Genomic DNA, 17,892 nt, shown 5'->3' with positions numbered 1-17,892 from the left:
ATGAAGAGCAAAACAGTCTACAACATTCTTCTAAAGACCTTTCAATACTCAAGTACTACAGATGCTTAATAAAGTAAACAAAGCACACCAATGTGCAACAAATTCTCAAAAACAGGTTGCAATATAAATAAGTACTACAGCTTTAAAGCCAGTATTTGCCTGTTTTTCCCCCAAATTCAGCTTCACCAACCCCAACCACATCAATCATTGTTCCCTTGGCCACAGCTCTCCTAAACACTTGCCTGTTTTTCACTCCAGCAGCAGTCTTTCCTGTTTCTAAGTACTAAGTGAGGTGTTCCCCCAGGCTCTTTCATTCCCCATTCTCTGCCCATATCCCTCTATTTACCTTCACTCTTTTCCTGACACTCAGTTGTCTAACTCTGATCACTTCAGTCCTACCATCCCCCATTCCCACCTAAGAGCACATAGCTGCCTCTAGACACCATGGAAGAAATTACTGAACCAAAGTGACCTTTTACTTCCCTCATTCTATATTTACCCACTCCTCTCAGAAGTTAGAATATTTGTAAACATTTCATGGCCTCGTGGTGGTAGCTCAGCCAAGGGATAGAGGGGGTGCAACAGTAGGCTTTTACCCTACTGTGATTATATTATTCTTTACATTAGTAAAGCAAGAATGTTAGATGAAGCTGCAACTGGTACCTAAATTGAGAAGCCCACAAACCACCTTTCAATTTCAAGGAAATGCTAAAATAACAAATACACAAAATTACCACCAACAAAAAAAATGTATTTCTATAAGAACAATGTAAAAAACCCCAAAGGTCCAGAATTACCCCATAAATGCACCCCCCCCCCAATTACACAGCAGGGAACAAGAGTCTACTGGGAATCAGTGTACTGGGATCAGATGACCATGTGCCACCTGGCAAGCTGGGAAAATGTTTTAAGAATTTTTTCCCCATAAAATGAGGAAAATGCTTCTTAAGACTATTTTTCCCCTCAAAATGGATAGTACAAATAAAAAGGCTGAGAGCATTTTCAATTGTTCCAGTGGAAAATACTGGGGGAAATGAGGTAGACCCCTCCAAAAACACCCACTCTAATTGTTTTTCTTTTTGAAATGAGTAAATGTGCAGAATGAAAATTTGTATAGAAGACGATCTACAGGATTAGATAATGAGAATTCCTATATATACTGTAAATATATATAACCTTTTCAATAGTATGTTTTTGTCTGAATGTTAATTTTGGTAACAATTAATATGCTACAATGTGTTTAATGATACTAAGTTACTAAAGAGTTCACTGTTTTCGATGCCTCTCTTTCAACTATATACTTGCAATGTTCTCATATAGAAAACTAAAACATTTGTACTTTTAATTCGATAAACAAGCAAACTTGTACAATTTTATATGCAGTTATAAATGGTAGGTATTATGTTGTTAAATCAATAAAATAAGTTTAGATTTTATAGGAAAGTACTCTATATATTTAAATTTCTCCAAAAATTTCTGCCCCCCCCCCCCCGCAAAAACCTGTCTTTTTTGTCTTGTGGCTTCCTAACATTCATAAATGTTACATCTCTAGCTGGTCTACAACAGGGGGGGGGCAAACTGTGGCTCGAGAGCCACATGTGGCTCTTGATGTCACCACCATCCTGTCGGCTGGCTTGAAGAAGGCATTTTCCTCTTTAAATCACTTCTCCAAGGTAGCTGGCGGCTTGGAGAATGCAAGTTAAAGTTGATTTCTTTCCACATTTCCCACTCTCCTGTTTATTCTATATGGCTCTTACATTAAGCAAGTTTGGCCACCCCTGACCTACAGCATCTAATCCTGGTCTCTTCAGTGATCCTTAAAAGAACAAATGATCCTGTACAGTTTAAAAATCATGAAAAGGCAAAAAGCTTCAGAGATTATGCTTGTTTTCTCAGTATAATGCCATCCCTTCCAGAACAATTCTTGGATTGTACAGGAGAACAACAGTAAGACTGAAGAGAACATGGTCTTTTGGCCCCATTTCCATCCTCTATGTAAATATACAAGATACATGTTTGGAACATAATGTAAACACAAATCACAGTGGAAATACTCTGCAGTTGGCTGGCTGGTTTTTCTAGAAAAGTGTATTTACTCCACTAGTTTTGGCACTGAGTGATCAGTTTTGGATTATTATTTTTTAAAAGAGACCTACAGCACCACTGATCTATAGTGTTATTTAAACACACTCAGCCAGATTGTAAAACTTTACCCAAACATGTAAGTATTGAAAGCTGCCCACAGTACCATCAATCAGTATGTTAAAAGGATGTTAAGGGAGAACTTGCACATCACTATGTTGCCCTTGTTAAAAGCCTTCTGATCAAACCAAGGCAAGGCGAGGAAAAACCTGCACCTCCCTAAAGAGCCTGTGCATCCGTGCAATTCTGCAGAGTCCTAAGCTTCAGGAAAAGCAATTCTTTCCCACTTGAAATGGGTACCTAAAGCAATACAGATAAGAAAGGTGTATCACAATATCAGTGCAAAACCATTTTCTTCAAACAAGCACTCATTATTCAGTAATCATAATTTTGCAAATTATAAAGTAAACATCTTAACATGCTATTTTAAAAATGAAGACGTGGGCAGCAACTCAAGAAAACTCTGCCACAAATTTTGTTAATCTTTAAGACTGGACTCTTCCTCTTTTCTAGTGCTACATACAAACACAGCTACCCATCGTGATTTCTATGCATGATTCACATGGTAACATTACAATAAAAATGGGCTTCTTATATAGTAGAATTTTAGTAAAAACTAACGGGTACGGGTTGCAATGACAAATGTCCACGGCTAACTGGCTGTGTGTTGAAACGCGGTCATATAACCCTTCTTTGGGAGGACGCATGCTTAAGGTGACTTCAAAGAAAATCTACAAGGATAAGTGGCTGAGCTGGGTCTACTAAAGTTTGGCTGATCAATAACAGCACAGTAAATAAATAAATAAATAGGGTAATGGCAACTTATCTCCACATGAAGCGACCGACGCTACAAGGAGAGCAGGTCATTTATTAAAGCTGTATAACCTATGCAGTTGTCACCCCCCCTCCGCCCCGCCCTCACTTCCGTATTTACAATCCTTCCTCTTCCCTCCAATTCCGTGCTCGCATTGTCAGCGCCACAGGGATATGCCAATCATCTCAGCCGCGGCCGGATAGGCTCGACGGAACCTAGCCCCGCCCAATAGAGACCACAGCATTCTGATTTCGAACACGTTTGACAGTTGATTGGTCGGCGGAGCCCGTCACTCCCTCCTCCCCACCCCGCGCAAGAGGCTCCTGAGGGAGCTCAGCGCTTCCGCTATGGGGGAAGGGGGGGGAGGCCAACTATTTCTACTAAATACGGCTAGCTCCGTTCGCGTTTGGAACAGCACCCCGGGGCTCAGTGTAGAACCCCGTGCACACACCTTTTCCGTCACAGCCCCAGGCGGCTCTCGTGCTCCCCCCAGCACGGAACAAAGTTTAGAGGGCAAGAGACGCCTCTAAGGGGAGGGAGGAGGCCCTTGAGCCCATTGTAGCCCACCCGAGGGATGAGGCACCTCGGACTAGGAAGAGAAACCCTTTTGCCCAAAGGCTGCCTTTGCGATCGGACAAGCTGGCATGGCACGGCGTGCAGTGAGGGCAGGCACAACAATCGCCACGCTCTTCCTGGTTCGGGCTCCAAAAGGCGGCGCAGCGGCGGCAACACATGCACGCTTCTGTGCCCGCTAACAGCAAGTAGACACCAAGCGCTCTGGGCCTCTGCAGCCCAGCCAGGTTGCTATAACGCACACAACACACGCCGAACTGACCACTTCCTGGATTCGTCCATTACTCCAGCCCAGAGCCAGTGCCGCCCCCGGGAAGCGCCGGAGAACAGCGTGCGCAGCTCCTGCCCTCCTCACTCTCCCCCCCCCCCCGCGCGCCCCCCAGACGCCTTCCCTTCCCCGCAAGCGTTCCGGTCAAGACCCTCAACCGTTTCCTGCCGCCGCTTACCGGCACGGATGAGCAGATCGAGCTGATTCGTGGGCCCCTCATGCAGAGAAGTCGCCATGTTTATGCCGCTGGAGCGAGCAACAGCAGCGGCGGCAGCGGCTTTACATTGACCCGCAGGGGCTCCTCGCGCTCGGCCGCGCGCACGCGGGACCCCGCTGCTCAACGTGCGCGCACGCAGAGAGCCCGCCACAAACGCACGGCAAAGAACGCCTCCCGCTCGGCCACCAGAGCTTTTCCTCGCAGCGCGATTCGTTCCCGCGCACGACCAGCCACGCTAATCTACGCACAACCTCTCCGCCTGCAGCGGCAAGGAAGGAGTAACGGCAAAGAAGCGCTTCCTCCCCCCACTCGTCTCTCGCCCCCCTCCCCGCGATTCTTCCGCCGCTAGCCTCGTAGACAGGAAGTGCCGAGCGGGCGCTCATCTCGCCCTCCCTCCTTCCAGTCTAGGGCCGCTGATCTGGAAGAGAGAAAAAAAATGCATCTTTCGGAGGCTTCTGAAGTTTTCTCTCGCCCGGTCCTGGTCAAGAAAGGCTCAGGAGCCGCTCCGCTCCTTATCTCTCAACAAGCCAGCTGGAAATGTTGGCGGCAGGAGCTGAACTGCCACCCTCGCAGGCGTTGGTGCTTTTCTTTCTTCTTACGGAGTGATGAACTCTCCTCCAGATGGACACCTCGCTCTTCCTTAAGCGTCTTTCATCACGCAGAATGAAAACCTTGGGCCCGGGGGAAAAAAAAGGCAGTCTTCCCCTGTGCAGTGTCCTACAACAGTTCCTTGGCTGTGGCGTTGAAGACTTCTGGAATCTAGGGGCAGACGTGGAACAAACAGCTCTCCTTTTTAGTCCCGTTATCTAAACAGCAGTCATCAACCCAATCATATTATGTGGAAGATATAAAGATGTGACAAGCATAGCAGATGGCAGTGCTTCCTTACAATCTACTAAGCCAAGGGCTAATTTACACATCCAAGAGGAAGAGTACAGGTGGAGGATCACCTTTTGAAATGTTCTTTATCAAAAAGGTAAAGGTAGTCCCCTTTGCAAGCACCAAAGTGAGACCTAGCAAAACCTGCCTATGTGTATGTGAAGAACATTCAAAAGTGGAATCCACTGGCTACAGTAATGCAGTCCACTTTATTCAGTATTCTACATCATTCTTCTGCATGTGTAAATCAGGCACCTAACCTCAAATTACAGCTCGTACTTACTGATAGTGTTATTTTATTTAGAACACTGGTCATATGGGAGGGAAAGCCAAGGATTACTGCACACTTGGTGAAAAATTTCGGATTGAACACTTCTATTATACTAAATTGTTCCATGGCAATTCTCTTAATCACTAGATACATGCCTTGTTGCATCAAGCCAAGGTCCATCTGATCCAGTATTACATCATATGCCTTTGTAAACTTGCAACCAGGGCATAAAGGTAATTGCATTATCTCTAATAAGTATAACCAAAACTTAATTCAGCAACAAGGAGTGTCAGACAATAGGTGAAAGCTGCAATCTTAAACACACTTACCTGAAAACAAATCCCACTGAATTTAGTGATTTTTACAACAGAGTAAACATGCAGACAGTTTTAAGCACTGCTGCCCAGTCCCATTCATCTACATATTTAATAGGGATCGATGGCTGCTCAAACACACCATGCGGATAAAACAAAACAGGGCCATAAAGCTGCCAATAAAGTTCAGCAAATCCAAGGATAACCCCAGGTTTGTAGAAAAATATTTTAAAAACTTAAAACTGAATTATGTAAGCCGCTTTGAGTCCCCATTGGGAGAAAGGCTACGTAGAAATTAATTAGATAAACCCATGATATTTTCATACATGCATGGCAGAGGGAGGGTTAACAATGCATGCAGTGTTCCCTCTAAACTGAGTTAGCATGAGCTAGTTCATAGATTTTTAGCCTTCAGCTCACACATTTTTGTCTTGGCTCAGGAGGATGATTCCACAGCACAATAATTTGTGCAGTAGCTCACAACTTTAATGCCAGTAGCTTACAAATTAGAATTTCTGTCCACAAGACTGCAGCTTAGAGAGAACATTGAATACAAGGTGTACTGCTTCTGGCGATGCATTGGTAAAAAGCTGAAAAGGTACAAGAAAGGGCTGCTTACCCAATGTCTGCAGTCCATTTTACGCTCAAGAGCAGCATGGAGGGGGCACTTGAGCTAACAAACTATTTTGAGCTGTGTTGTCTGCACTACACTACCACCACAAGGAGGCTGGAGGGCAGAAGCAGCTGCTAGCGATAGGAAAGTTGGACCCATGGAGGGAAGAAGGGGAACAAGGACAGAAGGGGAATCTGGAAGCAGCATAAGGAAAGGGAAGTAGCGATGAGGGGAGTCAGAACCAGCAGGAAAGCAGAGCCAAAGGCAGTGAAGGCTGTCAAAGGGGAGAGAAAGTGGGAACTGCAGCAACAATGGCAAAAAAGTTGAACAGGGATGCAGAGAAAGATGGGGCAGAAAGGCTGGGGGTTAAGAAACAGGATATCCTCTTCCCTCCCCCCACAAGTCTTCACAATCCCCACTTGTTATAGCTAAACATACATGCGGGAATGTCCTTAAATACTATGAGCTTTTTCACACAGCCTATGTATTCCGGTATGGAAGCTGGTCAGTTACTGAACAGTAACGGGTTTCTGCTGGCATTTCAGACAGACCCGACTCAGTAACTGGCTGCTACCGGAATACTCTCACCTTTTCACACAGTCCCGCGGCTGTCCCGGTAGTGAGGCATGCCTGAGTCGTTACTAACAAAGAGCAGCTTCTTCCAGTTTTCAACCGCTCCTTCTGGGTTGAAATCGGTATGGAGTGCTGTGTGAAATGTCCAGTATCTAATCCGGGAGCAGTTTTCACACCCTTTTTGGCCTGCCAGTGCACGATCTTCCGGCTTTTTTTTTTTTGGAATGTCGGGCTAAGATCGCAATAGCGCTATAGCAACATCTCACAACAGCACCACCATAGGGATGCCTGGGCTCCATTGAGATGGCAGAGATTGCCACCGCTGAAATTTGGTAACAGGTGGCTCATTGGATACGCAGTTCAAGCGGGAGATCAGGACACCAGGCGTTGGTCTGTCACCTGTTGCTATCACTTGCATGCCAACACAGGAGTCAGGGGAATGTGATTGGTTTGTAGGTTTCTCTGAGGCACATTTTTTTTTGGGGGGGGGGCTGTTGCCACCTGGAGATGGGTTGCCCATAGGGCAGTAGGTTTCAGCGAGAGAACAGACCAACAGTGATTGGTGAGACAGATGTTGCCAACCTAGCCTGATGTGCACCCATCCATGCCCACAGGCTATTGGCTGGAAAGTGACTTGTGCCAAGCTGCAGCAGGTATAAACGTCAGGGGGGGAAGCCACAGATTTCTGTGGGTTGTAGTTGGTGAGCGGATTGTCTGGTTTAATAGGTTGGTGAGTGGTTTGTCATGAATTGTGAGGCGGATGAGTGGGTCAAGAGGTGTAGTTTGGAGTGAGCAGGAGATTCTGGATCTCCTAGCAATATGGGGAGATGATGAAATCCAAAAAGTCTCAATACTGTTGTGATGGAAACCATGACTATTACAACAATAGAACTAATAGAACAATAGCCTTCCACACAAACCATCTTTCTCACCAATCACTGTTGGTCTGTTCTCCCGCTGAAACCTGATGCCCTATGGGCAACCCCTCTCCAGGTGGAAACAGCCCCCCCCCCTAAAAAAATGTGCCTCAGAGTCACCTACAAACCAATCTCATTCCCTTGACTCCTGTGTGGGCATGGAAGTGATTGCAACAGGTGACAGACCAATGCTGGTGTCCTGATCTCTCGCTTGAACTGTGTATCCAATGGGGCATCTGTTACCAAGTTTCAGCGGCGGCAATTTCTGGCATCTCAATGGAGCCCAGGCATCCCTATGGTGGTGCTGTTGTGAGACATCGCTATAGCGCTATTGCGATCTTAGCCTGAAGTTCCAAAAAAACCACAAAACCCCGGAGATCGCACGCCGGCAGGCGAAAACAGCTAGCGCTGGTGGAAGCGAGATGAAAGCGGAACAGTGTGAAATGGCTCAGTTCAATCACGGAACCCTATCGGGGGAAAAACCCATGTGTCTGAAAACTCCCATCCCTGTCTCAGATTACTGCAAGGCAGCACAATACCGACTCCCTTCCGGTTTCCACTGGTAAGTGTGAAAAGGCCCTATATATATATATATATATATATATATATATATAAAGTTACATCCAATTAATGCAGGTCTTACATAAGCATGCACAAAACTCCAGTAGAATCTGAAAACTTGCAACCCATGTACTATACTAAAGCTCAAACAGCACTGTTCAGTTATGAGTGGTAAGGTCTTAAACATACTAATTCTAAGCATCTACAGAAATGAAATTTATATTTTAAAAAGCAGGCAAGATCTACATAGGAAATTTGTTCATGGCTTTCTCCCTCACTATATAATGATCTGCAATTAAAATAAGCTATTAAGTATATGAATTACTATGGCAGTACCAAGTTCCTGGCTGTATCAGAACATTTGAAGTCAAGTGACAACCAAGTTGTTTATTCTTCTGAATCAAGAATCATTATGAATGAATATATGCAAAAGCTTTCATGCACAAGTTTGGATCCAGCAGGATATGTGACAGAATGGGACAGTTTTTGAAAATTCCCTCATTTGTAGCAGGGCGGTCCCAGGAACAGAAATATAATTTCAAGGGGCAATTTGGGAGTGCAGCCTGAAAGGCAGGGGAGAGAGAAGGAAGTCACACTCCATTGATGGAAAGTCCTTCAATCAGCAGAAACTTTCCACTGGATCTGTTCCAAAACAGCTTCCTACATTTCCCCCAAAGTCAAAAAGCAACTTACAATTGTGTTTCTTCAATGACAGCTGTTTTAGCGTTTAAAGCAATCTTCATATTTAGAAATGACAAACACTTAATTTGTAAAACTACTTTAGCTATCTAAAGCAGTCTTTTTAAACTGCAGCTATCTGGATTTATATACAGATAATTTCTCAGTACTTCAATCCAAAGTACAGAAAGTACTTGATCCAAATAGAGCACTCTAGGTGGAGATGGGTGATGATTTTCATCAGCCCCTTCCAGGACTTCCACACTACACACAACACTAGGGTTGCCAAGTCCAATACAAGAAATATCTGGGGACTTTGGAGGTGGAGCCAGGAGACATCAGGGCGGAGCCAGGAACAAGGCTGTGACAAGCATAATTGAACTCCAAGGGAGTTCTGGACATCACATTTAAAGGGACCGCACACCTTTTTAAATGTCTTCCTTCCATAGGAAATAATGAAGGATAGGGGCACCTTCTTTTGGGGCTCATAGAATTGGACCCCATGGTCCAATCGTTTTGAAACTTGGGGGATACTTTGGGGAGAGTCACTAGATATTATACTGAAAATTTGGTGCCTCTATCTCAAAAAACAGCGCCCCCAGAGCCCCCGAAACCTCCAGATCAATTCCCCATTATACCCTATGAGAATCGATCTCCACATAGAGAATAATGAAGTACTCAGCAGACCCCCCCCCCATTTCTGGCAACACTGAAGGGGGACTGGCCTCTCTACTCACGAGTTGCTGTCAACTTCTTCAAAGTAACACAGACACCCCATCCCAAGAGGAAGCCTTTCAATCAGCGACTGAAGCCTCCGGAGGTAGAAACGCACATGGTCCTCTGGGGGCAGAGCTCCCCCCCCCTCCGAGGAAACGCCTGTGGCAGCCGGAGAGGATGCAAGGACTACGAGTCCCAGCATGCACCTCGCGAAGGGAGGCCGGACTGGAGCGAATAGCAGGCCGGCGGTGGGCGGGTCTTTGTGACCCGGAGGAAGGGAGAAGCCTAAAGCCTGCAAGGGAGGAAGGCAGGCAGGGAAAGAGACACCGAGCCGTTTCCCCACCCCCACCCCACATTTTTGGAGAGTGGGGGATGAAGCTGCTAATCCAGGGGTCCCCCAGCAGGGCGGGGGGGTTGGGAAGCCTACACAACACTATTCCTGGGAGGAAATAAGAAAGCTCAATTTTGCCGGTGGAGCTCAACTTGCAGTACTTTGGTTTGCTTTTTCACCCTGCTTTGAAAACTTGAGTACCAAGGTCTTCTACTGGCTCATTAATCTTGTCCATTTCAAACAAAAATCCTGTTAATGCCATATACCAACTTTAACTACCAAGGAAACAGGAATGGAGAAGAACACATTTAGAAATTCAGTATTCCGAAAATAAATGGTTAAAACACAGATTTCATGACAAGATAAAAAACGTAACGCCTACAAATCAATGTTACAGATTCTTCAAGCAGTATCTTGATAGAATAAATGGCAAAATAATCTCCCTACTGTTCATTTTATATCAAAAAATTGAAATCAGAGGACTGGATTGAACACTTCTATTATATTAAATTGTTCCATAAGAGTTCCCTTAATCACAAGATACATGCCTTGTTGCATCAAGCCAAGGTCCATCTGATCTAGCATTACATCATCAAGAGGACATCACTACTACAGTTCATTTACAAAAAATGTAAAAAAAAATTATACCCTAATAGGAAGATGAAAATTCAGAGGAAAATATTTCAAATATGTGCTTATGAAATTGACAAAGTAGTAAATGAAGATTTGAAGGTTATAAGCATTTGTAGTGATCTGATATAATCTGAAAAAGAAAGAAAACTTGCTTCAGAATATAAATTAGCACTTTTTATCAAAGGGGCTAAAGGGTTTTCTGTGTCTTTCTAACCCACCCTTGTTTATAATTTCATTGTTCAATTTATCTATGTGTAATAATACAAAAATGTTATACATACCAATACTGTTCTCCGCCTCAGGTTTTTTTTCTACCACGTGGTAATCATGAAGAAGCTTCTACCTCTCTGTGGCAATAATATTTTTATAATTAAAAGGCTTTGCTTATGCCACAGGAAGGATTTCTGATGTGAAGTCAAGAACAGGAAAACGTTGAATGTTTAGAAGTATCAGCTTACTAAAAAGAAAATACTTCTCACATGATCTTATTGTTTTGGGAAAAAATCAAGTTATCACCCATTCTTGAAAATGTGATACAAACAAAGTTACATTTCATTTGAAGTCAAGTGACAACTCCTCTATTAATCTATTCTTCAGCAAGAGACAGTCTTTATTTTGTCTTAGGAAGGAAGGTATGACATCAAAACTCCCCTTTCTTTTCTTCTTTTTTCTTTACAACTATTAGTTCAAAAAGTTCAATGAGCATTTAAAACATATCTGCCTATATATGTATAGGACTGTTTGGGCAGAAAATCAGGATATAAATTCTGTCAGTATAAACATATGTAGCCCTATCATGATACACTTTTCTGCTAATGAGAACAGTGTGTTCTTTGCAACAAATTCCTGGCTGTATCAGAACATATACAACTTTAATACTAAACAGTATTCTCATTGTATTAACAGCTTATGCAGAACATCCGTACTATCTAAACTAGACACATATATAGAAATATTTAATTAATTTTAGAGGAAGGTGTGTTTTTAAAGTAAATATATTCATGGCCCAGCCAAGATACTAGACTGATGGGTAAACAGCAAAGATTTAAAACGTCTGGCCAAAAAATATCTAATTGATGATCCTAACCAACTGATTATCATGGCTTTAACTGAAACAATGATGCTTACACAGTATGTAAAGTCTCAATGAAAATATTTTTAATAATCCTGCAGGACAAGCTATTGGGTAGTTTCCTTACAAAACTGTACATTACTTCTTAATTTTAAAGGAATTACCATATTTAATATTTTCATCCAGTTTCGGAACCAGAGCTGTTCCCTACCCTACCGCACACCAGAATAGTCTGAAAAATTAACTTTAAAAGCCATCAGCACTGTGAAAAATCCAAGTTTAAACAAAATGCCAGTTTTAACAAGTTCTGTTTGCTAGTTCACTGTGTTTTTAATTGTCAGACAGAAAGTGACGGCAATCTTACACCCCAGGAGGCAAACCGTCTGCTAGCTCTGAATATTAATTGAAAGGAAAATAAAGTTTCTTCACCAAATTTTACACAGTAAGAACAGAGGTGGAATATTTGTGCAGTACACACAATGGCTGGATTTTTCTGTTATTAATAACTCCTGTTTTTCATATTTTAATATGAGATTAAAATTTTAGTAAAACACATCAATTAATTAAAGCTTTAAGAGCCCTAACAAAATGAATGTTTTTAACCTACCTGTTTTTACATTTTCAGATTCAATTTCTTGTTCTTCTGCAACATCTTGTAGCAGGTAAGTTTCATCATCATATACAAAGATCTGGGCAGCATATCCTTGTTCTACTCTGGCACTTGGCACTGGCTCTACAATCACTGCTGGATATTCAGAGACTGGGTCATTCTCCTATAAGGTTGAGAAAGTGTGTCAGTAGTTCATCATCACAATTGAATTCATCCCTTCTACTTTCCCCTCAGTGACTTTAATATAAATCTGTGTGCAACCACTAAAATGGGTGAGGAACATTATCAGCCCTATGGCCATAGCAGAAATGCATAACAGCACTCCTAATACGTAGAATCCATTGCATGTAATTAATAAGCAATGTGTTGTCTTTATGCAGCTAACAAATGCCAAATTGCTCAATTACAGAAACATTGTTAATTGAAATAATTATGGCCAGAATATAGCCGAAATTAACTACTTCTAAATTAAAATTCAATGGGATAGTTAAACCTCATATATGTGATTCTGAGCACTGCCAATTCCCATGTTGTTTGGGTTCTTCTGACTATTGAATAGATATTTGCCATTATCTTGGAACACAAAAGCTAGAATGTTCTTTTCCAAAACTGAGACGGGAGGGGGGAACTCCCTGAAGGATTTCTGCTGACAGACCCAGAGGTGGTGGGATGTTTTGCCAGTCCCTCCCCCATGCCATTTCTGGGGGTTCCTTGTGTTGGTCTAGGAGCAGCCTTGGGGGTTGTTTGGGACTCAATGGGAAGAGAGGGTAAGAGAGTCACATCTACTGTTAGAAATTGCTTGTGTCAGCAGAAATTTCTGCTGAAACGAACCCATAATTTAAATTGTCCATGAAGATCACTAACTACAATGCATGTATTTTCTTCATCAAACCTGCACTACATCAGACACCACCTTTCCTCCTATTATAAACTATACAAGTCTTCACTAAACAGTCTCCTTTACAACCTGCACCCCCACTATTCATTAATCAACATTTATGAAGACTACATGAAAATGGACTATTTAACATATCCTGACCTCGCCTTGAATTTGTACTCCATTGCTGTCAAATTCCAGGCCTGAACTTCCATTGTCAACTACTGCTGATGTCATGGTGCATTCCCTGGAATGATTACAAGGATTATGGCAAAGTAGCCAAATCTTCCCAATGATAGCAATGCTGGAAGCTTGAGATATAGGAAGTGTCAACTGAAAATGTTTCCAAAATTCAACTTCTTTGCTATTGTGATTAAAAATCCTGAAAGAGATAAGTGAAAAGTCAGTCAAAATATGAGTTTAAAAGTATGTACATCAATACAGGATATCAGTTAATTAAACAAAAAGGAATATGATACTTTTAATACTCTGAATAGACTTACTGTTATGACATCACATGACAGTTACAGATTTATATTTCAGATCTGGAGAAGAATCTATTTCTATCAGATAAATTACATTTGCAATTGTTTGTCCAAATTTTGTTTCAGATTTTCATATATACTCAGCATTGCTTATCAATATGTTTCATACAAGAACTATTAGTATCTGGTGCCCTAAAGAACTCAAGTGTTCTGATAACAGAATACTGAGCTGAACCAACCAAACTCTGTTTCAATAGAACAATGACCTAGTCTAATTTAAAGGCAGGGAGCCCCTGATGCAAGCTACACCCTTCCATTAAAAAAAAATTAATACCTCTAAGCACATGCATAATCAAAGATTTCAGGTTTTCACGGCTGGTAACATCATTAGGGTTTGTAGAATCTTTTGGGCTCAAGTGCCGTGTTCTACTGGAGAAAGTTTTCCTTCCAGACGTTTCGTTCTCAGCTGCGGAGAACATCCTCAGTGGCGTTGCAGCCGGAGCAGGCGCTCTGACCTTCTTGGCACAGCAGCCAAGAAGGTCAGAGCGCCTGCTCCGGCTGCAACGCCACTGAGGATGTTCTCCGCAGCTGAGAACAAAATGTCTGAAAGGAAAACTTTCTCCAGTAGAACACGGCACTTGAGCCCGAAAGATTCTACAACCCCTAATCACATGCATAATGTTTTTCTTCATCCACAAGACTCTGCTCACTTCCAAGTTAAGACTAGAGCAGTGTTTCCAATAAACAGTATGTTTGGATTCCTGACAGACAAGCCCATCTACACTACCATTTTTATAGCCTTCCAAAGAGGAAACAGAGGTAAGATGAAAGATAAATCTCACATTTTCTGCTATACTAATCAATCACTATTCCAGCGGTTGTGCAAAGTTGTACAGGCAGTTAACCACACTGTGCATCTATAGGTCAGGTGCAACAATAGCAACACTACCAGCAACAATGCATGTGCTGAAATCTTTCTATAGCAACCTAATGATTTCCTGTTCAGGGTCAGGACATGACTAACTTCCATGACAGCCTCACTTTCTCTGGAGATAAACAGCACTGACATTGAGAGCAAATGCATCAACCACTTCCCCCTTGTTGTAGTTCTGCTGCCTAGTCCACCTGGGAAGAAACAATTAAAAATAGCAAAGACAGAGCTCAGGTAAAACAAAATCCAAGATGCATTAAGAATCAGTATCTTCCATCTTTCTTAGTAATCTCTATCTCTCTAGCAAGATCTATATAATACATGATCAAATGGATTGTTTCTATTACCCTACTTGCTTAAACCAAAACCACCTCTACACAGAAAATCTCCCAGCCCTTACTACATACTTAGATTACACTCACTGCAAATATTTAATGACTATTGAGTTTACCACCATACAACTGCTTCTATACAGAACACCTGGTTAGAGGAAGTAAGTAATCTGTTATGGCTAGTATCCAAAATTTTGAGACTAGAAAGTTAGAATTTTTGGTTCAGTGGTTCAATATTGTATCCATTTCCCTAATGCATAGGTCTCTTTGCATTTCTCTTTGCTGTCTTGTTAAGAGAATCATCCTCTATAGACAAGAAAGAGAAAGTATTTATTGTTCTTTCTTTCATGATATTTTTTTTCTTCTCCACATCACTTAAGAATAATTTCACATTCTTTCCACCTATAACATGGGAGTACCTCTAGAGAACCATCACAGGGAATACAACCCCATACCACAACCATTTATTGCATAATCTGCAAAAGGGTAGACAACCTATTTTAAGGGTCACAAGAGCCATAGGACTGCATGGATTTCTGCCAAAGTGCTCAATCTACGTTTGAAGAAACAAGAGGTACCACTGGGGAAACTGCCTAATTATTTGTAGGAAATTCTAGCTCTTATTTCACTAAGGGAACCATATCTACCACCAGGCAAGAGACAAAAAACAGAAGTCTGTTGGGGTTCTTTCCTCCTGTTGCTTTCCAGCCAAATGATGAAAACCAATAAGGCAATCCTGAATATACTGCTCTTCCAGCAGCATTTCTTCCTGTTGAATGGCTGATTTCATTGGAGAACTGTCTTATTTTCTAGGATAGTGATGTGTAGCAAGGAGCCACTGCCTGTTACAGTCCTGCCTGATTCTTTTTTCTGCAATCTCACACATAGGGTTGTTACTTTCATCAGACACATACATAAATGAAGATGGGCGCACAAAGCACAACAGCACTATCAAGTAAAAAGAAAGTGGGCCTACAAGCATTTTTTCACTACCTGGATACATCCTATAAGACAGAAGCAAAAGAAAAAAGCTCTTTCCAACTCTGGAACAGCATTTGTGTGTTCTGAGTATATACCCTGTCAGTCTCCACCCCTGCATATTAGCAGTAGAGTAGTGCTGCTTTACTTTCTTGTTCCTTTTCATTCCTGAGTTGTTTGGCTGCTAGGTAGTTAGGAATATTTATATATTAGTAATATACAGAGTGCCGGTGTAGTACAGAAGTCAGAGTATCAGACTAGGATGCAGGAGACCCAGGGCTGAATCCCCTCTCTACCATGAAAGCTCACTATCTTAAGCCAGTGACATACTCTCAACCTAATTTACCTCACAGAGTCATTGTGAGGATAAAATAGAGGTTTTGCTCTTTAGCTCCTGTGTGATTGAGCAAGCCTTGCAAAGCAAATTGAGATGCAGAAGGAAGCAAGAGAGAGGGAGGAGGTAGACAAGAGCAAGTTGTTCGGGGGCCAAATAGGAGCCCTCCAGGGGGCTAATTTGGCCTCCGGGCCACATATTTGACACTCCTGTGCTAGAGTGTCCCCCCTCTGCAATGTGCCCAGTACAATGCCACTTCTGGCTAGTTCTATGGCAGCAGGTTGGGCCCCCCAAAATCAGGGAAAACTCTGCCTCTAGCAGGAGGCTGGAAACCCTAATTGAAACCCAAAGCAATGAGGGTTTGCTCCCAAAGAGCAAACGTCTTTTAATGTCATGGCTACAGTCACCATCTGCAGTGATTTTGGATCCCAGAAATGCAAAGTCTGTCACTACTTCCATGTCTTCCCCTTCTATTTACCAAGGTGCGATGGGGCTGGATGTCATGATCTTAGTTTTTTTTTATGTTGAGTTTCAAGCCTACTTTTGTGCGCTCCTCTTTCACCCTCAACAAGAGGTTCTTTAGGTCCTCCTCACTTTCTGCCATTAGAGTGGTATCTGCATATATGAGGCTGTTGATGTTTTTCCTGGCAATCTTAATTCCAGCTTCTGCTTCATCCAGACCAGTTCTAAGGTGCTATTGGACTCGAATTTAGTACAATATTGCTAGCCTTCAAACTTTGGTTTCTGTGAGTAAAAGACATTGTGGAGGGGAGGGTCAGGGCCATTTCCAGGGCTACTTTGGCCTCCCAGTCTGTCCCTGCTCCCCTCCTGCCCTGGCCCATCAAGGGCCAGTCCCAGTGGCCACCACCACATAACTTGCTCAACTCATCAAGAAGAGGAGATTGGATTTATACCCTGCCCTTCACTCAGAGTGATTTACAATCTCCTTTCCTTTCCTCTTCCCACAACAGATACCCTGTGAGATAGGTGAGGCTGAGAAAGCTATTTCAAGAACTCCTTTTGAGAGAACAGCTCTGAAGGAACTTGTCATAACCAAGGTATGGTTATGACCTGACATCACACAACTTGCTTTGGTCCAGTGGCAGCCTCCAGAGAATATGCACAACTTGGCTGGCCCACGCAGTGGCCACCACACAAACTCATCTGAGCCATTCGTTGCCATATGAGTTTTGCAACTTGACTAGGCTTTTACCAGAGAGGGGCTCCCTGGAAGAAGGAAAGCTGAAACCCAGTGTCACGTACTGGTTAAAGTATCAGACTAGGACCCAGGTTCAGATCCCAATTCCACCATGGAAGTTCACTAGGTGACTTTGGGCCTGTCAGTCTTATCTAACTCACAGGTTTGTTGTAAGAATAAAACAGAGGACAAGAAAATGATGCAAGGTAATTTGGGCCCCCATTGGAGAGAAAGGCGGTGAATAAATTAAGAAAATAAAAAATAAAGCAGAAAACTGAAGGGCATATAGCAGGAAGTGTGTTTGGTGAGTGAGAAAAAGAAGGAAGCAGGGAAAGGAGACACATAAGGAAATGTCAAGAGGAGAGAAAGAGGAAATAATGTGAAGAAGAGTATACATGGGGAAATGAACTGACTCTCACAAGCCCTTGCAGCTTTCCCATTTATTCAGGTATTACTAGTAATAAGGCCCATTGTGAGGAGAAATACAGCAGGCACTAGAAATATGCTGTGGGTGAGTGTTGTGACCTTGGTGGGGGGTGCTGGGGAGGTAAAGGAAAGATAGAGGAAGTCAAGG

At 42.8% G+C, this 17,892-nt stretch overlaps 1 protein-coding gene across 8 annotated transcripts in view; it reads right to left on the bottom strand.

Annotated features, from left to right (window-relative positions):
* LOC132577189 (ETS-related transcription factor Elf-2-like) overlaps positions 1 to 17,892 on the bottom strand; it is a 63,317-nt gene that overhangs the window by 26,489 nt on the left and 18,936 nt on the right. For 4 of the 8 annotated variants that reach the window (XM_060246765.1, XM_060246766.1, XM_060246768.1 and 1 more), the window contains exons 2-3: positions 13,223 to 13,442; positions 12,181 to 12,346 (exon numbers count right to left, since the gene is read on the bottom strand). In XM_060246765.1, coding sequence (XP_060102748.1) covers positions 12,181 to 12,346; positions 13,223 to 13,297 — 241 coding nt within the window. In that variant the 5' untranslated portion in view covers positions 13,298 to 13,442. Of the gene's footprint in view, positions 1 to 3,975; positions 4,267 to 12,180; positions 12,347 to 13,222; positions 13,443 to 17,892 lie in introns of those variants that run through there. The other 4 variants (XM_060246771.1, XM_060246770.1, XM_060246772.1 and 1 more) reach the window with 2 other exon arrangements.

Source organism: Heteronotia binoei, chromosome 9 (assembly GCF_032191835.1).
Source record: "Heteronotia binoei isolate CCM8104 ecotype False Entrance Well chromosome 9, APGP_CSIRO_Hbin_v1, whole genome shotgun sequence".
Lineage (NCBI taxonomy): Eukaryota > Metazoa > Chordata > Lepidosauria > Squamata > Gekkonidae > Heteronotia > Heteronotia binoei.
The sequence above is the reverse complement of the archived record's forward strand: the minus strand, read 5'-3'. Positions and strand labels throughout refer to the sequence as shown.